The sequence below is a fragment of the Balaenoptera musculus genome, chromosome X, assembly GCF_009873245.2.
Source record: "Balaenoptera musculus isolate JJ_BM4_2016_0621 chromosome X, mBalMus1.pri.v3, whole genome shotgun sequence".
In the NCBI taxonomy this organism is placed as follows: Eukaryota; Metazoa; Chordata; class Mammalia; order Artiodactyla; family Balaenopteridae; genus Balaenoptera; species Balaenoptera musculus.
Window position 1 is genome coordinate 1 of NC_045806.1, and position 23,892 is coordinate 23,892.

Here is a 23,892-nt window from a genome sequence, read left to right on the forward strand (position 1 = left end):
TATCTGTAGTTCCCCGAGGGGATATTAAGTGAAACTTCTGTGTTTGTTTTCAAGATGAGTTTTGGAGACCTCCGCATTTGAGGGGTGAGTTCTGGCAGAAGGATGTCGCTGGTGGGCCAGCGTCGAGGCTGGGAGCTCAGGCTGCCGGCCACGGAGGTGAAGCCAGCCGGGCGGGGTCACGTCTTCAGAGGCAGCGTGGCCACGTGGCCCTGACCACATCCCCTTCCTGTGATGACAGGCTGCCACACACCCGGGCCTGTTCTCAGAGCCCTGGGCAACCCGAGGCACAGTGGACTCCGGTTGGGAGGGGAGACCGTCTCTGCACAAGGGTCTTAGGAGGGTCTGGGTACTGGGGGGAGGGGGTGGTCTTATACCTGTCCCCACCCTACACGAGCTGTTCCCCCCTCCGGGCCCCCCGAGACCCCTGCCCTCCCCCAGGCCCCGCGAGGCCCCGCCTCGTCCCCCTGCCTGGGGCGCGCTCACTCAGCTCCCGCGGGGGCGTGTCTGGCCCTGCAGCATCTCGCCCGTGCCGGGGGCAGCCGCGGGCTGAGCTCGCCTCCTGAGTCCTTGGGGAGGGGCTTTGGGGGTGGGGGGGACCCCGGGCAGCGGGTGAGGGGCACCAGGAGAGGGAGCCAGAGGCCAGAACCGACCCCCTACAGCCCTTGCTTGTGTCTTGCCGCCGGGAGGAGTTGGGGGTGGACCAGACTCGAGCAGGGAGGCTGGACCTGGGAGGAGCTGGGCAGCCAAGCCCAGGGGTCCCCGGCAGGGAGGATGGCTGACGGGGCCCCTGCGACCACGTGGGCACCCCCAGCCTGGCAAACGAGTGGGCTGGACCCGGGGAGCCTGGGGGGCCGGAGTCCGGGAGCCGGCATGCTCCCCACCCAGCAGGGTCTATGCAAAGCCTCCCCTGCCTCAAGGACCCTGTAGGAATGAGGCCCCCGGGGCTGAGCGGCAGGAAGGGGGCAGGCCGGCGGAGCACCTGCTGTGAGGCCCTGGCTGGCTGATCCCCCGGCCTGGTCCTCCCTCGGACAGGAGGCTCTGCGCCCGGGGGCCCCCTGCAGCCCCTCCTCCTCCACCCCGTGCAGGAGGACCGGATGGCGCTGTGGGGCGTGGTCCCGCTCCGCACTGGGCCTGTGGGGTCCCTGGAGGCAGCTCCTCTCGGGAGGATCGGAGGCCGTCCTGCGCACGCGGGCTCAGGGGCTCGCATCCTGACTGTCCCGCGCCCCACGATTCCATGCGGGTGCCCCCCCCCGGGTCCCATGCGGGTCCTGTACACGCTGCCACAGGCGCCCAGATGGCGGCTGCAAACACACATTAATTCTCCCCGCCCCGCAGGCAGCAGTCGCACGTGTCCCCCCAGGCAGACGCCCAGGACGGGCAGGGCTCATCCTTCTGGAGGCTCCAGGGAGGGCTGTTTCGTCCCTTTCCCAGCTCTGGAGCCACCGGGTTCCTGGGGTCGGGACCCCTCTCTGCACCTCACAGCAGCATCTCCGCAGAGTCACACTTTCCTCTGAGCTCAAACTCCAGTTCTGTCCTCGCACCTGCCCCGACTCTCACTTCTGCCTCCTGTTCGCGGGGACCCACGGGGAGGGGGCTGGTGGGTTCACCTGGGTGCCTTGGGGGCAGGGGGGTGTCTCTGGGATTAGGACGTGGACTTTGTAGGGGACACGATTCCACCTGCCACACTGCCCCAGGCGGAAACTCCACAGGATGGCAGTTACAGAAGCAGGCGTGGAAGGCCTGGGCACACCGAGGACTGAGGGGGGGCCTGCAGAGCCGCGTGTGCACAGCCGAGCCTCAGAAAACAGGGAAAGCTCACACGCACACCCTGCATCCACAGGCTTAGGAGAAGCGCAGAGACTTTCCAGCGGTGCTGAAAGCCTGGGACAACTCAGGAAACGCCCCTATAATGCTGAATACAGAGGTAAGGAAAAAAGTCCTTTCCTGGTGCCAAACGGGCAAGGGAACGCCCTTCTCATTCGCTTTCCGTTTAGAAAACCTGCAGCGTAGTGTCCCGTCTCCCTGAGATGTGTGTGAATCTCTTTAAGCAGAAGGACCCCCGGCCTGTTTGCATCCCGGGAATGTCTGCCTGGGGGCCCTGGAGCCTCTCTGCAAAGTGAACATCGGGAAGGGGTCCTGCCTCACCGTGGGGGAGTTTGGCCCCAGGATGTGATTTCTTGCTTGTCGACAAGATGCCCTAAGTTATATTTTTTCTTTTGGGTAAAGACAACTAATGGGTGTGTGATGGGTGGTCCCGGCCACCTGGCCCTGTAAACGGGGGGATTCTTCCTGCTTGCTGGGCTGTCGGGAGACATTTTAATTATGCCCCTGACGCTACCGTGGGGAAGGGCGAGGAGTGGCAGCCGTGAACGCGTGGACACAGAGGGCACAGGGAGCCGGACCTGCCCCCTTCATGGCCAGCGCTCACAGGGCTTCGGCCAGGCGGCTGGCACGGAAGAACCGGAAAGGCTGGTTCACGAACACACACAAAGCTTTTACTGTCTCGCGGCTCAAGCACCCTGGACGGGACGTCAGCTCTCCAGACGCCCCTGACGGTCAACCGGAACCGCTCAGAGTCTCACCATCGACGCCAGCTCCCAGCCCCAGCGGCCCTCCCGCCAGGCTCACGGGGGCGTAGGGCCCACGCGGGGCGCCCGCTCCTCTCTGAGGCGGGAACGCTGCAGCCCCCCGGCCCCCGGGGAGCCCCCCCTCAGTCCTCAGGGAGCATCCGCACCCTTGGGCGTCCTTTCACCCTGGAAAGAGCTTCTTGAACCTGCCGTAAGCCGGGTCGCTTATGATGACCTTGACGTCGGCCACCCCGGCCTCAGGCCTCACGTCCACCGCCTGCACCGTGGCCTCCTGATGCAGCCAGCTGGGAGGAAGACGCGTTTGGTGGGAACGGGCAGCCCCGACGGAGCCCCGAAGCCCCCAGCGGGGCGTCCCACCTCTTGGTGGGCGGCCTCACCCACGGCCCCGGCGTGCGGCTAAGCGGCCGGCACCTGCTCCCTGCCTGAGGAGCCAGACCGGCTGCCCCGGCATCGCACCCTGGCCCCACCTGGTGCCGCCTTCCCCGCCCAGGCCAAGGGCACCCCCGCCCCCCGCCGGGCCGGCCCGACGCACCTCAGCTGCGGCCCCGCCAGCCCCACTCGGAGCGTGCGGACCTGCCTGCCCGTGGCTCTCAGAACCGCTCCCTCCAGCCTGGCCTTCAGCTCCTCCAGCCCGAGCCCCAGGAGCGCAGACACGGCCACCGCGTTGGGTTCGGCGGGTCTGTACCTGTAGGGGCGGCCGCCCGCTCAGCGAGGGGGACCGGAGCGGGGTCCCCGCCCGCGGGCCCAGCCGTGATGGGCTCGGATTGTGCCGGGCGAGGACAAGGCCCCGCCGGAAGGTGAGAGGTGGGGCTGGGGTGCGGTCCGGGCGCGTGGGGCGAAGGGGTCCAAACGCGCAGCCCACCCCGCGCGCTGCGGGGCGCTGCTCGAGTGGGAGACCCGCGCGCGCCCTGGTCGCCCGCGCGAGGGGTCCGGCGGCCGCGGGGCGGCAGGTGCTCACCCGGGCACCAGGTCCACCTTGTTGAGCACTTCCACCATGTGGTCCAGCAGCGGGCGCGGCAGCTGCAGGGCCCGCAGGGCCGACAGGACGCTGGCCTTCTGCAGCTCTGTCTCGGGGTGGCTCACGTCTCGCACGTGGATGACCAGATCCTGAGGACCAGAGGGGCCGGGCGGTCAGAGAGCTCGGGGCCAGCGGTGTCCGGCCCCGCCTGGGAGGGCCCGCCAGGCCCACGATGGGGGCTCCGCACCGCTCTCTGTGGGGGGTGGGTGCGGCTGCCCACGGAGACTTGTGCCCCAAGGGGGAGGGTGGGACCCGAGACCACAGAGCCGCTCTGCCGTGCACGGAGCCCCCCCAGTGCCCTCGATCCGGGCCAGGCTGCCGCTCCAGGTGCACCCAGACTGAGGGGCTGCCTCGTGTCCCCGCCCGACAGGTGCTGGCCCTACGCCTGCGTGCGGCCAGTGACCCCCGTCCCCAGGTCCCCACACGGCGGGTGCTGTGCTCGAGGCTCCGAGCCACTCCACTTTTCTGTGAAACCAAGCTCACGTTCTAAAAAGGCTTCCACCCCTATTCCATACGTTTTACAGGCAGGTACCTTGTGCCAAATTCAGAAAAGACAGAAAAGGAGAAATTGCAGCTGAGGGTAATTCTGCCACAGGAAGGATGGGCCCGTTACGGTTTGGGGGGCTCGCTTCTGGGTTGTCTTTCTCTCTCTTTTTTTTGACGAACTTAAATTTTCTTTTAATCAGTGTTTCAGTTCAGAAGTTCTAGATTTTCAGAAACTTTTGAGGACGGTGCTGGCAGCTGCACGTGGCCCTCAGGCTCAGCTGCTGTGACCTCGAAGGTGCTGGGGCATCTGTCACATGTAGGGCCCCGCAGGCCCTGTACCCTGAGTAAATGCCAGGGTTCAGTGTCTCGGGGCCCCAGTGCAGCCAAAAGGTGCAGAGAACCCCTTCTTCATTAGCATTGCCTTTACAGCACATACAATCGTACAGTCGGAGCACAGCTCACTGAGGGGCAGGGATGGGGGAATCCAGTCATCGTGAAGTTTTGTGTAATGGGACCCTGCCCTGTGATGCTGTGATGAGGGGACCCAGGCCCGTGATGCTGTGATGAGGGGACCCAGGCCCGTGATGTAGTGATGAGGGGACCCAGGCCCCTGATGCTGTGATGAGGGGACCCAGGCCCGTGATGAAGTGATGAGGGGACCCAGGTCCGTGATGCTGTGATGAGGGGACCCAGGCCCATGATGTAGTGATGAGGGGACCCAGGCCCTGTGATGTTGGGATGAGAGGACCCAGGCCCGTGATGCTGTGATGAGGGGACCCAGGCCCCTGATGTTGGGATGAGGGGACCCAGGCCCGTGATGTAGTGATGAGGGGACCCAGGCCCGTGATGCTGTGATGAGGGGACCCAGGCCCGTGATGTAGTGATGAGGGGACCCAGGCCCGTGATGCTGTGATGAGGGGACCCAGGCCCTGTGATGCTGTGATGAGGGGACCCAGGCCCTGTGGTGTTGGGATGAGGGGACCCAGGCCCGTGATGCTGTGATGAGGGGACCCAGGCCCTGTGATGTTGGGATGAGGGGACCCAGGCCCTGTGATGCTGTGATGAGGGGACCCAGGCCTGTGATGTAGGGATGAGGGGACCCTGCCCCGTGATGCTGTGATGAGGGGACCCAGGCCCGTGATGTAGTGATGAGGGGACCCAGGCCCCTGATGTAGTGATGAGGGGACCCAGGCCCGTGATGTAGTGATGAGGGGACCCAGGTCCGTGATGCTGTGATGAGGGGACCCAGGCCCGTGATGCTGTGATGAGGGGACCCAGGCCCGTGATGTAGTGATGAGGGGACCCAGGCCCTGTGATGTTGGGATGAGAGGACCCAGGCCCGTGATGCTGTGATGAGGGGACCCAGGCCCTGTGGTGTTGGGATGAGGGGACCCAGGCCCGTGATGCTGTGATGAGGGGACCCAGGCCCTGTGATGTTGGGATGAGGGGACCCAGGCCCTGTGATGCTGTGATGAGGGGACCCAGGCCTGTGATGTAGTGATGAGGGGACCCTGCCCCGTGATGCTGTGATGAGGGGACCCAGGCCCGTGATGCTGTGATGAGGGGACCCAGGCCCGTGATGCTGTGATGAGGGGACCCGGGCCCCTGCTGTTGGGATGAGGGGACCTGCCTCCCATTTGTGGTATTTGAGGCGACCTGGCCCTCCGCACTCACCGAACGGCGGACGTCCTCCAGGGTGGCCGAGAAGGACTCGACCAGGCTGTGGGGCAGCTGGGAGAGGAAGCCGATGGTGTCCACGTAGATAACGGTCAGCCGGGAGGGGAGCCGCCCCGCGCGGGCTGTGACGTCCAGCGTCGCAAACAGCTGGTCCCGGGGCTGGATGGCGGCGTCCCCCGTCAGGGCCTTGATCAGCGTGGTCTTTCCTGCACGTCGGGCGCAAGGGGACCGTGCATCTCAGACCCCTCCGGTCCCCCACCGACCGCTGTGCACCTCGAGGCTGCCCCACACTGACTACAGGCCGCTGGAGGGGGGGCAGGGGCAGGAGGGTCTATGCGCTCGGAACTCTCCGCAGGACCCACGGGACGCTGCGCGGGCCGTGCAAGGACTCAGCTGCCACGGTCTAGGCTTCAGGTTAAAATGGACCAGGGCCAGGGCAAGAGTGCTGGTGTAGACGAGAGAGACGGCGTAGACACAGACGGTGGTGACGTGCATGTGAGGCGGGCAGGCGTCCACAGACGGAGGGATGGTACCGTGGCGTAACCGAGCTGTGGTGTGGTGTCCGTGTAGACGAGGGGATGGTGGAGTAGGGGGTGCAGTGTGTGCACACAGGTAGTGAGGGTGTAGACGGTGCTGTGTGTACCTGAGGTGGCCTAGGACACCCTCCGCCACAGCCTTTCCTGACAACGTGGACACTTGCTCCACCTGAGCCCAGGTTCAGGGGCGCCAGCAGTAACCGTCCAGCCCAGGGATACCCCCTGGTTACGCCTGTAAGCCCTGCCAATGGTCCACCAGGAGGTGGTGGCGGTTCCTGCCGTCGAGTAACTGGATGGCGGGGCTCAGCCTGGACGCCCCTGCTCCGTGCAGGACCCTGAACTCCCGGTCGGTGAGAGTCGGGATCAAGCCGCACTCACTGGATCCTCTGACAGTTAGAGGAGGACACGCCACCCTCTGAGGATGCAGCCAGGAGGGGCAGTTGGGATTTCCTGGCACGGGTGATTTTACCCGTAGACATTTATGACTTTTCAAGCCTGGACGACCCACGGCTTCCCGTGCACGTTTGTGGGACATTCCCGCCGTCCTCTGGACGCAGACCGTGAGGCGGTGCTTCCCGAGCACACGGCGGGGCCGGGCCTCAGGGGAGCCCAGCAAGTGCCGTGGACTGAATCCCCACGGTGGAGGGAACCGGGCGCTTTCCACTTATCTCAGGGCACCTGTGACCCTAAAGGACGCCCTGCACTCTGTTCCCCACGTGGGGTCCACTTGATCTGCTCGTGCAGACGAAGCTGAGAACAGACTGTGAAGTTTTCCTCGGTAACATCTGAACCGCTCTGATCCCTGGAAGATCCTGTCCACTCTCAACGGACTTAAAACTGTCGCTACTTCCTCGTTCTCAGAGTTTGGAGACATCCACTAAGAGGGGCGTCAGCCCACAGCAGTCACACGGGGGGCCGCCGTGGCCCCCGGGACGCCCAGGGATGGGGCCACAGTCCAGTCCTTCTCACTCTGGGCTAGCCCTCCGCGAATACTCATCTCGCCGGGTGGGCAAGTGGGTTCTCCTAGCGTACACCCGCCCAGCCCCGGGGAGGGCCCACTCCTCACCGCAGTTCGTGTATCCGACCACGGAGACCACAGGGAACTCCCGCCGCCTCCGCTGCTGCCCCAGGAGAAGCCTCTTCTGGCGGAGTTTGTCCAGGGCCTTCCGAATCTTCGCTTCCTTATCTTTCAGGAGACGCTGGTGCACCTGCAGGAAAGACTCTCCTAGGAGCACCCAAGATGGCGAGTCAGTGAGCAGACACAAAAGGGGCAAGAGCCACGGGGGTGCCAGCGGGGGACGTGGACAGGCTCACTCTTGGGGCTGCAGGGACCCCCCCCAGCCTGCTCTCCTGTACACTTGGCCCCAACACCTTCTGTTCTGAGATGGCTCTGCCCGGCGCGAGGCGGCCTCGCACTTCTGCCCCCTGAGGTCACCTGGGCTCCCCTTTACCCAGGAGGAAGAGGCCAAGGGGAGAGCCTCGGAAGTGCCCCCATGATACCCACAGTGGGCTGAGTGGTGCCCCAAAGATGTGTCCACACCCTGACCCCCAGGACCTACAAATGGGGGCTTATTAAGAAACAAGGTCTCTGCAGATGTGATGCAGTGAAGGGTCTGAGATGAGGTCCTCCTGGATGAGGGTGGCCCTACATCCAATGACAGGGTCCTTATAAGAGACAGAAGAGGAGAGACCCAGACACAGAGGAGAAGCCCCGTGAAGACGGAGGCAGAGACGGGAGGGATGCGGCCACAAGCCCAGGGACGCCTGGAGCCCCCAGAAGCTGGAAGAGGCGGGAAGGACCCTCCCCTGGAGCCTCCAGAAGGAACCAGCCCTTATAACTCCTTGATCTGGTCTGCAGGATTCAGGGATGATGAATGTCTGTGGTTTTAAGGCACCGGTTTGTGGTCCTTCGTTACGGCCGCACCAGGGAAACACCTTGATACCCTCCTTTGACTGTGACCATGGATGAGGCCCCATCAGGACCTCTGAGGGACGTCGTCCCCTTTGTAGGGTTGGTGGCCAAGACACCCCCCCCCTTCTGAGCGCCCGGTGACAAGACGTCAGACACGGTACCTGACCCCATGATGTGGCGAGAGCCCCCTCCTCGTCCGCCCAGGTGGGCAACGTCATTTTTCAGGTGGGACCTGGCGTGGAAACGGGTCGGCTCAGGAGATGGGAGCACGTGCCCGTGGGGGGCTGGGACAGAGCCCTGGGTTGGGGGTGGGCATCTGGACAGAAAGAAGAGGCTCGTGGGGGGCCTCCCCGCTGCGTGGGCCTTCACGGGCGGGGACGGAGGGCCCCTTGCTGGGTGGCGCTCCTCGTGGGCCCCGTGCCCTGGTAGCTGTGCTGCTTGGACACGTCCCCACTGGCCACATTCCACCCTCGCCACCCTGGCAACAGTCCAGGTACGGGAAAGCAAGAGGGGGTCCGAGGAGGGCTCCGTCTGCCCCGAGCCCGGGCTCTGCTTGTACCTGAGCAGGGGCAGCTCGGCCAGGGCCACCTGCAGCCGGGCCTCCTTGGTGCGGGCGTTGCAGCGGAAAATATGAAGAACCACCGTGAATCGGTCGAACACCCGCACACCCCAGGCGGCTTCCAGTTCTTTCTAGAAGACGGAGCGCGAGGGAGGGGACCTGTGGTGACCCCAGGCCCGTCGAGACCTGTGTCCTCACGGGGACACTGACCCACTCCCTGAGCCGCCGTGGGCGGGAAACAGCGAGCTTCTGAGGTACCTTGGTGGGTGCAGCCATCCTCTCCACATTCAGGAAGACGGCGGTGACTTCCGGGGAGCCTCTGATTTTCTCTAGGAAAAGCGGATGGCCTCTCAGAGATCTGCACGCCCATGTCTGTCTGGGGACCCTGCACCTTGGCCGTGTTCCCCGGACACCCTGAGTCTCTGAGCACAGTATTTGTCAAGTGTGGGTCGGGGGTCGGGGAGGACCGGACCGGGTCCCTCTTCAGGGGAGTACATCTCACACACGTGGGGGTCCCGTGACCCCGTGGGGACTGAGTGCCTGTTAGACACAGATGGGCGGTGAGCTCCCCCCTTGGCATGTCTCCTGCTCTGAGCTGTGAGCTAGACATGGGTTTGGGGTGGAGACGTCGGGGTCCATGGAGGGCAGGGGTCACACGCAGGATCCCCTCCGCAGGGCACTGGGGAGGGGGTGGGCTGGGGCGCAGGGCTGGCGTGCGCCCGACTCTCAAAGGTCCCGCCTGTGTCCTGGGGCCTCGTTTGAATTCTGACGCGGGCGTGGTGGCTTTTGCTGTCTGATCCAAGTTCCTGTGAGGCACAGAGGGATGGCCACGCTTGCTCTGTCTCCGGGAGGGTGACGGGGACACGTGCGCCTGACTCACCTGTCAGGTGCTCCAAGGTCCCTCTGCCGAAGATGAGCTTCCTGCCTGGCGTCTTGGTGGGCACCACCATCGTGTCCACCACCGACCAACCATCCAGCGTGTGCACCAGCGCCTGTGCTTCCACCACCTGCCGCTCAGCTTTGCGGAGAGACAGGCCAGTGTGAGGGTCATTTCCGGCTGGGTCAGCCCCGGGCCCTGTCCAGCCCTGCCCAGGGCCCTGGGCCACGTGCCCCAGGCTGGGACGGCTTCCTGCTTCCCACCTACACAACGGTCCCGGGAAAGCGCCCCAATCAGCATTTGCTCGAAATGCAGCTCTGTTCTTCTGGGCAGATGGTCAGGAGGGGTGGACACAGGACCGGGGAGGGGAGGAGGGCCCTGAACCGAGCAGGGACGCGGGGATGGCCGCCCCCCGCGTTGGAATCTGGGACGTCTGCCCCGTGGGGGCCCATGGTCCCTTGTGACCCACGGGAGAGCATCCCCTGTGAGGCTCCCAAGGGCCCATAGAACCTGCCACCCTGCCTGCGGGGTGGGCTGAGTCCCCGTGGGTGCCCTATCCTGGGTGAGCCCAGCCTGGTCTTAGCCTGGCCCCAGTGGCTGCCCTTGCCGAGCCTGGCCCGAGAAAGGCAGCGCCCACCCAGGGCCCCTGGCCGTGAACGGTCAGGATGGGTGTGTGTGTGTGTGTGTGCGCGCGCGTGCGCTGGGGGTGGGTGGCGGGAGAGGCAGGGCCCACCCGGGGCAGGAGCCCAGGACACTGAGGGCGCAGGCCGTGGATGCAGGGCTGTCGGGAGCCGCCCCGCCCTAGGCTCTCCTCCTGACGGTCCTTCCCGAGCAGGAAGGGGGCACAGGGCAGCCGAGACTCTCCCCTGAGGGACAGCAGGCAGGTGGGCAGTGACGCCAGCGTGTCCCGGGGCTGGGCCCTGACGGGGTGGATGGGGCTGACTCAGGCCTGGAGGACAGCTTTGCGGGGCCCCGGGCTTGTTCTCTGTGAGATGTGGAGCGCGTGCCCCAAGCCCCACGGGAGGCCGGCCCCCCATCCCGCGCCCGTGCCCCCGCCCCCTGGGAGGCCACCCTTGCACAGAATCTCAGAGCCGCGGCCCCTCTGTGGTGCCCCTGCTTCGCTGTCCCCACTCCCCGGACACCTGGGTGCTGCTGTCTCTGGGGCCACCTGACCCTCCTCAGGGCACAGCCAGGACACAGGCCAGAGGCTGGGGAGTAGGAGCCAGGCTGGGTCTGAGGCCACAGAGCAGGGTCCCCCCCATTCTCTGGGCTGTGCGGGGGTCCCCATCTTCTGGGACATGGGGGGCGGGGTCCCCCCATCCTCTAGGCCAAGGGGAGGCAGAGTCTTCTTGGGTGTGACTCCCCATGGGCCCGCCAGCTTGTCCCACCTCCTCCACCTGCTGGTCGCTCAGGTCAGGTGCTTGGTCACGCCTGACCTCCGCCCTTCAACCCCAGGTCTGACCCAGCAGTAATCCCTGCAGGTGCTGTCTCTCCTGATCCCAGGGGCCACGTCCCCAGCTCCGTGGTGAGTGCCTGCACGGGTGCCAACAGCCTCCCTCCTGCTGCACTGCTCCTCTGGCCACGCCCACAGCTGCCTGCCTGGGGGTCTGGCACCCCACAACCCCACCCCGAAGGCCAGGGTTAGGATTCGGTGGGGATGGAAACGGAGAAGCACTTGTGCAGGTCACAGCCCAGGGGCACAGGCACCATAAGAGACCGAACCCTGATCCCAGGACCACAGAAGGCTTCCCCTCCCCCACACGTCAGCCCTCACCACTAAGGTCTATTTACAGCAGTTCCTTTCACCTCGTGCATCATGTCCAGCTATCAAGAAAAAATTACCAGGCACACCAAAAGGCAATCTGAAGAGACAGAGCAAGCATCAGAACCAGACATGGCAGGGATGTTGAAATTACTGGACCAGGAATTTAAAACAACTATGATTAACATGCCAAGGGCTCTAATGGATTTAGTAGACAGCATGCAAGAACGGACGGGCAAGGCAAGCAGAGAGATGGAAATCCCAAGAAACAACCAAAAAGAACTGCTAGAGATCACAAGCGCTCTAGCAGAAATGAGGGGCGCCTCTCACGGGCCTGCTGGTAGACTGGACTTGGCAGAGAAAGGATCCCGGAGTTTGAGCATACGACAGCACGGAAAATTAAAAACGTCTGCTCTGCAAAAGATGTCATCAGCAGACTGAGAAGTTAAGCCACAGACCTGGGAGAAAATATGTGCAAAAGACACATCCGTAAGCACTGGTATCCAAAACATAAAAACAATTCTTGAAGTTCAGCAATAAGAAAACAACTTACTAAAAGATGGGCCAGAGACCTTAACAGACACCTCACCAAAAAGATATACAGATGGCAAACAAACATATGACAAGATGCTCCCCATCCTCTGTCATCAGGGAAATGCAAACTAAAACAGCAATGAGACACCACTCCACACCTATTAGAAGAGCCCAAATCCACAATCCTGACAACACGAAATGCTGGCAAGGATGTGGACCATCCCTCCCACTCACTGCTGCGAGGGATGCAAAACGGTACGGCCACTGTGGAAGATGGTTTGGCAGTTTCTTATAAAGCTAAACATACTCTTACCATACAATCCGGCAATCATACTCCTTGGTATTTACCCAAAGGAGTTGAAAACTTACATCCACACAAAAACCTGCACACGGATGTTTATAGCAGCTGTATTCATAATTGTCAAAACGGAAGCAAGAAAGATGCCTTTTAGTACATGACTAGATAAATAAACTGTGGTCCATCCAGACAATAGAATATTATTCAGCGCTAAAATGAAATGAGCTGTCAGGCCATGAAAAGACATGGAGGAACCTTAAATGCATATGACTGAGTGAAAGAAGCCAGTGAGAAAAGGCTACAGACTGTGTGATTCCAACTGTAGGACACTCTGGAAAAGGCCCAACAATGGAGACAGTATAAGGCCCAGTGGTTGTCACGGGTTTGGGGAGGTGGTGAATGGGTGGGGCGCAGAGGATTTTTAGGGCGGTGAAACTACTCTGTGTGATGCTATAATGTTGGATACATGTCATCATACATTTGCCCAAACCCGTAGAATGTACAAGACCAGCAGTGAACCCTAATTAGCGTAAACCGTGGACTTGGGGTGACGGTGTTATGTCAACAGGCTCGTCAGTTATAACAAACTCACCATCTGGTGGGGATGCTGAAGGCGGCGGAGACCATCCATTGGTGACGGCAGCGAGCATGTATGAAAAGTACCTATACGTTCCTCTCGATTTTGCTCTGAATCTAAAAGCCCTCTAAAAAACAGTTTTTAAGAAAAAAAAGGAATGAAGCACTGACACGGGCTACAACATATACGTGCCTCAGAAACATGGCGCTCAGTGAGAGGAGCCAGACACAAAAGACCACGTATCACTCACGTGAAACGTCCAGGACAGGCAAATCCACAGGGACAGAAGGCCGATTCCTGGTCGCCAGGGGTTGGGTGGGGGAGAAGCAAGGGGGAGGCCTACTGCTGGGGGTCCAGGGTCTCCTTCCGGGGAGACGAGAATGCTGTGGAACCGGACAGAGGCCGTGGCTGCACACGACTGTGAACGTACTAGTTGCCTCTGAGTGGCACCCTTCCAAGTGGTTACTCTTATGCCCTGCGAACTGTATCTCAATAAAGGTCTAAGAGGAGGAGAGGAATCAGGAGAATGCCACCCCCCCCCCCGACTGGGTCACTGCTCTGCTCAAACCCAGAGTACCTGTGACGACCTGAGTCCTCGCATGGCTCCACCACTGCGGTGACTTGGCCCTGAGAGCCCCTAAACAGCCGAGGGGCAGCGGTCCCAGGAGGGCCCAGGACGTGCTCCCTCAGGAGCCCTAACCCTGGACACTGTCCCTATTCACCTGTGGGGTCCGTCTCCCAGGCCATCCAGGACCACCCTGGGGAGACGGCCCCGCCCCCGCCCGCCCGCCTTCCTGCTGGGTTCTGAACACAGCACCCAGGCCAGGCGGCGGGCTCCTACCGGCGTGTCTGCTGTCCCCCCAGCCCGACCGGGGCGGGTACAGTGCGGCTGCTGATGGCCGCGGGCCATGGATGCAGGTCCCAGGCGGCTCAGGGACTCAGCCGGGTTCACGATTTCCGCTACAAAGGGCGTGTGAACACGCTTGTGCACAACCTTTGGGCGTAGTACTCAGCGATACACAGTGAAAGCGGGTCAATAAAGGCTTAAAGCTGAGGGACACACCCCGTGCAAACTGGCGTTAGTTGTTGGATTCTCTTCCTTTACAGATGGGGAGGCTGCGCGGGGCAGCAGGGCCGAGCGACAACCTGGGGCGCGGCCGAAAGGGGAAGGGGCCCCGGACCCGCTATGTGCACGCGGGAAGGCGCCCCAGCCCAGAATTAGGATTTCCAGGCCCGCTGCAGGGGTGCCGCTGCCGGAAGTGGATCGGGTGGGGGCGGTCCAGCCTCCGAGTCCCCGCCCCCATAAGCCCGGCTCTAGGGGTCCCAGCCCTCGGAGTCACGCCGCCATAAGCGCCGCCCCTTCAGCCCGGCCATTCAGGAGCCCCGCCCCCGACGTCCCCGCTCTACGAGCTCCAGCTCTCGGAGTCCCGCTCCCAGAAGCCCCGCCCTATGGGCTCCAGCCCTCAGAGTCACGCCCCCAAAACCACGCCCCTTCAGCCCGGCCATTCAGAAGCCCCGCCCTTCGGCGTCTTTGCCCAGAGCGCCAGACCTCGAAACCCACCCCAGAAGCCCCGCCCCCAGAAGCCCCGCCCTTTAAGTTCCGGGCCTTGGCGCTTTTCACGACTCCCAAACCCCACCCCCCCGAGTCGGTGGCCACAGTCCCGGTCACCTCGGGTCCCCTGCGGCTTCCCGGGTCCCCACTTGACGTCAGGGTGAACCAAGCACACGCGCTGGGTCCCCGCTGGCAGCAAAGGGTCCCTCCTCAGCAGCTCCTCCTCCTCCTCGTCCTCCTCCTCCGCATCTTCTGGTTCCTCCTCATCCTCCTTTCCACCAGTCCGACTTCCCCGGCCATCTGCACGTGGGCCCCGCCCCTCCGGGCCCCCCAGGCCCCCGCGGAAGGTGGCGAGCGCGCGCACAGGGCAAGGCGGCAGCGGCGGCGCGGCCCTCGGAGCCCGGCAGCCGCGAACCACGCGAGAGAACCAGGGCCCCGAGCGGACGGCGGCTCGCAGGGCCCACATACCGCAAGCGCTCCTACGCAACGGGGCGGGGCCTCGGAGGCATGCTCCCGTGCAGGCTGCCCATTGGCCGTCCGGGTCACGTGCTCTCCGCCGCCTGATTGGTGCGCGCGGTCTGGGCCGGGGGGCCGGTCTGGGCCGGGGGGCCGGTCTGGGCCGGGGGGCCGGTCTGGGCCGGGGGGCGGGTCTGGGCCGCCGCAGCTTGGGGGTACGCTTCTCTCTGCCGCGGATGCTCGAGGCGACCTCCCAAGGCAGGTAGTGCCGGAGCAGGGCCAGGCCGGGCACCCAACCCGGTGGGCGCTCCCCCACGCTCGCCACCTCCCCGCGCCTCGGTCAGGCCTCCGCGCACGTTCGGGGTCCGGTCCTGGGGATCAGTTCCGTTCTCCGGAACCCCGAACTCTGCCTTGGTGGATCCGAGTGTGGCTCCAGGGGTCCTAGACCCTGCCTTGGTGGGGGTCCGAGGGTGGCCCCGAGAGTCCCAAACGCTGCCTTAATGGTCCGAGTGCAGCCCTGGGGTCCCAGGTCCTGCCTTAGGGCTCTGAGTGTGTCACAGGAGTCCCAGATCCTGCCTTGGGGGTTCAAGTGCATTTCTGAGGGTCCCAGACCCTACCCTAGGCCTACGAGTGCGGACCCGGGTCCTAGACCCTGCCTCAGGGGGAGTCTGAGTGCAGCCCTGAGGGCCCGGAACTCTGCCTTAGGGGTCCCGGTGCAGCCTGGGTTTCAGACCATGCCTTGGTGGGGGGGGGGGGGTCCCGGATCCTACCTTAGGGGTCCGAGTGCGGCCCCGGGGGTCCTAGACCCTGCCTTGGGGATCCAGTCCCATCCCTGGAGGTCCCGGACTTTACCTTGGGGTCTGGAGTCTGGACTGGGCGGGTGTTGCAAACAGTGCTTGGGGGTTTCAAATCCAGTCCGGGGATCTGAAGTTTATGGTGCTAGCTTGACTGGCCCTGGGGGTCCAGGCGAGTCGCGGTGGATCCTAAACTCTGCCTTGGGCCTGTGTGTCTGGCCCAGAGGTCACAAACTTGGCCTTGGAGTCTCCTGTCTGGCCCTGCGGGAATGAAGTTAGCGTTGGTAGCTCGAGTGTGGGAATGCAGCCCTGGGGCCCAAGACCCTGCCTTGCGGGGGAGGGGGGAGCGGGTCCTAGTGGGACTCCACTGGTCACGAACCCTGCTTTTGGGGTCCCATCCTATCCCTGGAGGTCTCGAACCCTGTCTTGGGGGTTCCACTCCATCCTTGGGGATCCCAGACCCTGCCTTACGGGATCTGAGTGCAACTCCGGGAGTCCCCAGCCTTGCCTTGCAGGCCCAAGTCTGTGACAGTGCATTCCCAGGCTCTGCTTTGGGGGGTTGGAGTGCCGCCCTTTGGGTCCCAGACCCTGCCATGGGAGTCCAAGCCCATCCCCAGGGGCCCCTGACTTTGCCATGAGTGTCCAATGCTGTCCTCCTTCAGGGGTCCCAAATGCTGGTCGGGGCTTCCCAGTAGGACAAGGTGGTGTTCCAAAGTCTGCGATGGTAGCCTGAGTGCAGCGTTGAGGGTGTGAGTCATGCTAGGGTCTCAGGCCCTGCCCTGAGGGTCCGAATCCGGCTGGCAGATGGAGCTTGGGTCATGACGGCAGAGTCCACGGCATCACAGGAAGCGGGAGGCGGACTGATTCCAAAGGAGCGCCCCTGCCGTTCAGACTGCGATCAGGCATGTCCTCTCGGCAAACTGAAGCATGGCATGGTGCTGAGGGCGGCACAAGGAATCCCAGCCGTCTCTAGGGGTGCTTGTTCTTACAGGAGAACGGCTTCAACTGGAATGTTCCTTCGTAAGTATCTGCAGAAAGCCATGGCCTGCCTGATGTTTCAGGAGACGATGTCCAGCCGCATCATGTAACAAAGAGAAGGCGGGAGACCCCAGAGGAACGTGGAGACGTGTGGCCTGAAACGGGGTTGCAGACACAATTTCCATTTAGGAATGGGTGTAGAGGGTGAAAAGGGACCTTTGAGGCCAGGACCTGTCATGTACACAGCCTGGCAAGTGTGATCAGACTGTGCAGAATTACAAGTTTAAATTGAGATGGAGATTATCAGCCGTAAAGAAAACGGGTGAAGTCTTAGAATCTCGACCCAGGGTTGCCAGTGGAGCCCCGGACAGGTGGTCATTCCTGGGGGCCATTTCCCTGTGGATAGAACGAGAGGCGGAATTAAAACTCCCAACAGGGAGATCACGAATGTGTAAGTTCTGGTGGCGGGTCCTTTTGTGGCTAATCTCCCTGCCCTCCTCCATCACAACGGCGGGAGACAGCCAGGAGGCCCAAGGAATGTCGTAGACCGGGTCCTGTTAAAACCTCGAGCTCCGTTGTCCCAGCACCGGTGCGTCCGTCCGGAGGGCCGGCTCTGGTGCTGGGGTGGTTCAGGGCTGCATGGGAGGGCGGCTGGCTGCTCGGTCCTGCCAGGCTGCCAGGCGGGAGGCGCGGAGAGGTCACCTCGTTCCAAGCCCTCCTGCACGGCCTTCCCTGGGGGGTGGAAGGCCCGGAGCTCCTGTTTGCTGAGCACTCGGTCGGAGGGGAGCGCTGGTCCCCTCCTGCACACAGACCTCTCCGGCTCTTCTCTGCTTTGTGACTTGTCTCTGTGCTGCCCTGGCGTCGTCACCAGGCTGTCCCCCAGAGCCTGCCTTCTCCGGGGTTTGCAGGGGTGTGTGGGGGGAGAGTTAACACACTCGATCACGAGGTAACGCAGTTGTTTACTGCTTTACTACTGATCGCATGTCATATGGTTGCTCCCAGAGGGTAGACGGATTCCCCCTGAGTACACTGGGAACCCTAAAACCTTACCGCGATGAGAAGCCAGGCCTCTGCGGAGACGACCCGGCAGACAGTCGTAGAACATCTACCGTTCATGGTGCACGGCGTAGATGTTGGTGTGACGGTGATGATGAGGCTGTGGGAGGAGCTGGGAAGCCAGGTGGAAAGAAGTGACCGTTGCCTGGCGTCGTCGTGTGATGGCGGGTTCCCAAAGGTGCACCGAGAGCCAGAGGGCTGGAGACGCAGTGTAGACTGCAGCTTGGCGTGGAACGTATTCCATTGCCTTGATTCTCTCCTACCAGTGATTTTGAGATGCATCGTTGATTTAATAACTTTTTACCACCCTTCCGCCCCCCCCCCCCGAAAAAACAGACAAGCCCCAGCCATTACAGATTTGCTTGCGGGGTGAGAAGTCTCTGATTCACGGACGATCATGCACTTAGAATCAGGAGAGCTGGTGGGTCACCTCTCCCCCTTCACAGCCGTGGGAAACGATGACTTTGATGTGGTGCCTCTGTCCCCATGGTTGTTGCCAGTTTCTTTTCAGTGGCTCCCTTTTTGTAACTTGCTTCCCTCTACTGGCAAGAGGTGTTAAGAAGTCTAATGGTGGGCTGTGCACTTAACATCCCCAGGGTTTGGGGGTGTCCGCACCTTTGGGAGAGGTGTTGTGAGTGAGTCGGGGTGGTAGTGTCATTACATGGCTTACAGCTTCAAGGGCTGCATTTAGCAACTTGACTTTTCTTGTACCTTAGATGAAGGTCTGGCCAAATTGTCATGAAATCAGAGTCCGTCTCAAAAGGCGGTGGCCCTGAGAATGTGTGTAAACGCTCCTTATTAGGGATTTTGTCAGGATAACGATCTGCTCAATTTATATACATTCGTTACTTGGGCTTGAAAATGCATTTTCCCTCCATGGAAAGAAAGTGACATATTTGTGTAGATAATTAGAAGGTGCAGAAAAGAACCCAGAAGGAAATAAAGATCACCTACAATATGACCATACAGAGATAACTATTGTTAAGATTTTGGTATGTATTCTTCCAGTTTTTTTAATGTACATATACACACAGGTTTGTGGATTCCTATAGTATATATTGTTTTATAAAATTTTTAACTTAAAATGTATCCTGCATATACTTTCAGTACATAAAGTAGCACTGTGTCTTGACTGCATAGAGTGTGATTCAGTGGATGTTTCATCGTTTACTTAATCCCTCATGTTAGCTGGGCTTACCTGGATGCCTGGGGGTGTGACTGCCGTGTAGTGGGATTACTGTTCTCTACTCACCCCTCATGCATTTCGTATGAAAATAAGCGGCAGCCCGACTCTAATTTGGATAGTTGTACTGGGCAAATCACTGAAATGTAGAGGAGTTTCTCATTTGGGCATTAAGCATGAGTGAGTGAGAACCTTTTTAATTGAAGTATAATTGATTTACAATGTTTCAGATATACAGCAAAGTGATTCATTTATATATATATATATATATATGTATATTCTTTTTCAGATTCTTTTCCATTATAGGTTATTACAAGATATTGAATATAGTTCCCTGTGCTCTACAGTAGGTCCTTGTTGGTTGTCTATTTTATATACAGTAGTGTGTATATGTTAATCCCAAACTCCTAATTTATCGTTCCCCCATCCCCTTTCCCCTTTGGTAACCACAGGTTTGTTTTCTATGTCTGGAGTCTATTTCTGTTTCTTAAATAAGTTCATTTGTGTCTTTTTTTTTTAAGATTCCATATGTAAGTGACATCATATGGTATTTGTCTTTTTCTGTCTGTCTTCACTTAGTATGATAATTTTTAGGTCCACCCATGTTGCTGCAAATGGCATGATTTCATTCTTTTTTATGGCTGAGTAATATTCCATTGTATATATGTACCACATCTTCTTTATCCATTCCTCTGTCAATGGATATTTAGGTTGTTTCCACGTCTTGGCTATTGTAAATAGAGCTGCTATGAACATTGGGGTGCATGTATCTTTTATTTTTTATTTATTTTTTAATTTTTTATTTCTTAAAATGTCCAGATTTTTTAGTATTGAAATAATGTGACAATTTTTGAAATTAATGGATTTAAGGAGAAAATTCATATACTAATTGCTATTCATGTTTACGATGTTGGTAAGCCATTTAATAGAACTCAACATTATTATTGACTTAAGCATTTATAAAATATGAAGAGTTGCATTTTCTGTAACATGATAGAACATCTGTCTCAGTCTAAAAGTCTTTATCGTGTTTACTGGGGAAACACTAGGGCCACCTCATTAAAGCCAAAATCAAGATAAAAATGTAGACTAGCACATATTACTATTTTTAGTATATTATCTAAAATAATTACATAAGAAAAATATTTAAAGCAAATGGTTAAAATTACTGTTGTTTAAATATATTGTACTGCAGACATTCAAGAATATCAACTAAAAACTGCTTTAACCTCTAGGAAAATTCAGTAGGGCACATGGAAACAATAATGTTGAGAAATTTTATATATGCATATTATAAAAGTGTGTGTGTTTGTGTGTTTGAAGATAGGATTTAATAAGAGAACTTCATTTACCATGCAAGAGATATGTAAAGTTTCTGAGAGAAAAAACTTAACAAGGAATGTGAAATATGTACAGATATGAATAAAACTTTACAGTGTTTCAAAAGTACACAAAAGAGAACTTGAACAAATAGACTAATGTGGGGATAATTCTACAGAATTCTAATAAAGGACATATAACTGTACTGTAGACTACGGGGCCAAACATAAAACAAGTATGTGATTGGTTCCTGGTATTACTTCTTGTACTGTCGAAGGACAAAAAGAGGTGCTTTACAGGTGAGGTTTGGAAATAGGCTGAAAGAATCATGGAAGGTAGTAGCAAAAAATATTCCACTAATTATTAAATATTCCACATGTGTCTTTTAAAATTAGACTTTTTATATTTTCCAGATATATGTCCAGGAGAGGGATTGCTGGGTCATATAATAATTCTATTTTTAGTTTTCTGAGGAACCTCCATCCTGTTCTCCGTAGTGGCTGCATCAATTTACATTCCCACCCACAGTGTAGGAGGGCTCCCTTTTCTCCACACCCTCTCCAGCATTTGTTATTTGTAGACTTTTTGATGATGCCCATTCTGACCGGTGTGAGGTGGTACCTCATTGTGGGTTTTATTTGCATTTCTCTGATAATTAGCGATGTTGAGCATGGTTTCATGTGCCTGTCGGCCGTCTGTGTGTGCTCTTCGGAGACATGTGTTTGTGTGGAAATATGCCTGCCTTTCTCTTGGGTAAATACCAGGAGTGGAGTGGCTGAGGTATATGGTAGGTACGCGTCTGACGCTTTACAAACCCACCAAACTGTTTTCCCAGCTGGTCCCTGTTTCACACTCGCATCAGTGGTGTCTGCGTCCCGGTGGCCCTGCGTCCTCTCCAGCCGCTGTGGGCCTTTGGGGTGGTTGTGAAGCGGCATTTCCCTGTGGCCTCAGTCTCCGTTCCCTCATGTCTATTGATGTGCAGCGTCCTGCCATGGCTGATTTTCCCATCTGTATGTGTTCGCTGAGGAATCTGTTGAGATCATCTCTGGGCCTTTTTTTGTTGAATTGTTTGTTTTCTTCTGGTTGAGTTTTGAGACATCTTTATAAAGACCTCTACCAGGATTGTGCTTTGCAGGTATTTTCTACCAGATCCTGGCTTGTCTGTTCACTCTCCGAAGTGTCCTCCACAGAACAGAGGTTTGAATTGTGATCAGTTGTTTCTTTTGTGGATTACATTTTTTGGTGATGGATCTAGATCGCAAAATTCTTTCCTCCAGAAGTTTTATGGTTTTACATCTCAGCATTGGGGCCATGACCCATTTTGTGTTAATTTTTGCCTAAGGTGAAAGATGTAGGTCAGATTATTCTTTCTGCATTGAGTTGCCCGTGCAGTTTTGTGAGAAGCAGTTGACTGCGTTTCTGTCCATCAGTTTCTGGACTCCATTCTTTTCCATCCGTGGGACCCTCCTTCACAAACACCACGCTGTCTTTGTTACTGTCACTTTATGAGTGAGTCCTCCAGCTTTGTCTTTTTTTTTTTCAAAATTGTTTTGCCTGTTCTGGTTCCTTTCTCTTTCCATATAAATTTTAGAATTAGGTTGTTAATATACACAGAAAATTGTGGTGAGATTTTGATTGGGATTGCATGGGATTTACAGATCACTTTGGGAAGAATGAACATCTCAACAATATTCTTTCTTCCAGTCCATGAACACGGTATATCTCACTGTTTCCTTTTTTCCCCAGTGTTTTTAATCGTGGTATAATATACATAACATAAAATTTACCGTCATAACTATCCTTAACTGTACGCTTCAGTGGTATTAAATACATTTATAATGTGTAACCATCATCATTAACCATCTCCATAACTCTTTTCATCTTGTAAAACTGAAACTCCACATCCATTAAATAATAACTCACCATTGCCCCCCCACCAGCCCCTGGTAACCAGCATTCTACTTTCTATCTCTATGATTATTCTGAGGACCTGGAATCATATATTATTTGTCTTTTTGTGACTGGCTTATGGCCCTTAGTATAATGTCCTCAAGGTTCACTCATGTCATAGCATATTGCAGGATTTTCTTCCTCTTTAAGGCGGAATAATATTCTGTGGTATGAATATCCTACACTTTGCTTATCCATTCATCTGTCAAGGGACACTGTGTTGCTTTCAGGTTAGCTATTGTGAATAAGGTTGCGATGAACATGGGTGTACAAATATCCCTTCCAGACCTTGCTTTCAACTCTTCTGGGTATATACGTAGAGGAAGAATTGCTGGATCATATGTTTGTCTTAATGCCAATGCCACGCTGTTTTGATTACTGTAGCTTTGTGGTAAGTTTCAAAATCAGGAAGTGTGAGTCCTTCAGCTTTGTTTTTCTTTTTCAAGATAGTTTTAGCTATTTGGGGTCCCTTGAAATTCCATATGAAGTTTAGGATGAGTTTTTTTATCTGTGCAGAAAACATCATTGGGATTTTGATAGGGATTTTGTTGAATCTCTAGGTCACTTTGGGCAATATTGACATTTTAACAATATTAAGTCTTTCAGTCCATGAACATAGATTGTGTTTCATTTATTTGTCTTCTTTAATTTCTTTCAGCAATGTTTTGTCATTTTCTTTGTAAAAGTCTTTCTCCTCCTTGATTAATTCCCAAGGATTTTATTCTTTTTTGATGTTATTGTAAATAGAATTATTTTTGTAATTTCCTTATCAGATTGCTATTGTTTGTGTATAGAAATGCAACTGATTTTTGTATTGACTTTGTATCCTTCTACTTTGCTGAATTTATTAGTTCCAACAGTTTTTTTGTGGAATCTTTAGGGTTTTCTACATGTAAAATCCTATCATCTACAAACAGATAATTTTACTTCTTTCTTTCCAATTTGGATGCCTTTTTCTTGCCTCCTTGCTCTGGCTAGGACTTGCAGTACTCTGTTTAGGTTTCCTTTTTTTTTTTTAATTAATTTATTTTTGGCTGCGTTGGGTCTTCATTGCTGTGCGTGGACTTTTCTCTAGTTGCGGCAAGTGGGGGCTACTCTTCATGGCGGCGTGCGGGCATCTCATTGTGGTGGCTTCTCCTGTTGTGGAGCACAGGCTCTAGGCACGTGGGCTTCAGTAGTTGTGGCAGACGGGCTCAGTAGTTGTGGCTCGCGGTCTCTACAGCGCAGGCTCAGTACTTGTGGCTCATGGGCATAGTTGCTCTGTGGCATGTGGGATCTTCCCGGACCAGGGCTCAAACCCATGTCCCCTGCATTGGCAGGGGAATTCTTAACCGCTGCGCAACCAGGGAAGTCCAGTACTCTGTTGAATAGAGGTGGCAAAAGTGGACATCCTTGTCTTATTCCTGATCTTAGAGGAGAAGTTTTCAGTCTTTCACCGCTGAGTTTAATCTACTGTGGTTTTTCATATTTGGCTTTTATTGTGTTGAGGTAGTTTCCTTCTATTCCTAGTTTTTTTTTTCTAATCATGAAAAGGTGTTGAATTTTGTTGAGTGCTTTTTCTGCATCGATTGAGATGATCATGTGGTTTTGTCCCTTAATTCTGTTGTTGTGGTATCTTATTTTGATTTTGCATGTTGAACCATCTTTGTAATCCAGGAATAAATCTCACTTGGTCATGGTGTATAATTCTTTTAATATGTTGCTGAATTTGATGTACTAGTATTTTTGCATCAGTGTTCATAAGAGATATTCATCTGTAGTTTCCTTTTCTTGTAGTGT

The 23,892-nt window shown here is 56.8% G+C and overlaps 1 protein-coding gene across 3 annotated transcripts; it reads right to left on the reverse strand.

Annotated features, from left to right (window-relative positions):
- Nucleotides 1-2,473: 2,473 nt before the first annotated feature.
- On the reverse strand, nucleotides 2,474-14,849 carry GTPBP6 (GTP binding protein 6 (putative)). 3 transcript variants are annotated; one of them, XM_036840559.1, is made up of 12 exons: nucleotides 14,494-14,621; nucleotides 13,075-13,207; nucleotides 12,840-12,951; nucleotides 9,657-9,794; nucleotides 9,035-9,105; nucleotides 8,777-8,907; nucleotides 8,379-8,449; nucleotides 7,372-7,530; nucleotides 5,767-5,975; nucleotides 3,547-3,695; nucleotides 3,121-3,273; nucleotides 2,474-2,872 (listed from the first exon to the last, which is right to left on the reverse strand). In XM_036840559.1, exons 3-12 carry the CDS (start codon nucleotides 12,895-12,897, stop codon nucleotides 2,749-2,751), a joined length of 1,263 nt encoding a protein of 420 aa, XP_036696454.1. In that variant the 5' UTR covers nucleotides 12,898-12,951; nucleotides 13,075-13,207; nucleotides 14,494-14,621; the 3' UTR covers nucleotides 2,474-2,748. The 3 variants fall into 3 exon arrangements, with proteins under 3 accessions (XP_036696454.1, XP_036696455.1, XP_036696453.1); XM_036840560.1 differs by having other exon boundaries at nucleotides 12,840-13,207; XM_036840558.1 differs by lacking the exons at nucleotides 12,840-12,951; nucleotides 13,075-13,207 and having other exon boundaries at nucleotides 14,494-14,849.
- Nucleotides 14,850-23,892: the final 9,043 nt, after the last annotated feature.

Coding starts and splice junctions, on each gene's coding strand:
- GTPBP6 (XM_036840558.1), bottom strand. CDS start 14,842: ATGTGGGCCCTGCGAGCCGCCGTCCGCTCGGGGCCCTGGTTCTCTCGC. Junction 7,531..8,378: donor TCGCCACATCATGGGGTCAG/GTACCGTGTCTG, acceptor GGGTGCTCCTAG/GAGAGTCTTTCCTGCAGGTG. Junction 3,696..5,766: donor TGGAGGACGTCCGCCGTTCG/GTGAGTGCGGAG, acceptor TCTGGTCCTCAG/GATCTGGTCATCCACGTGCG.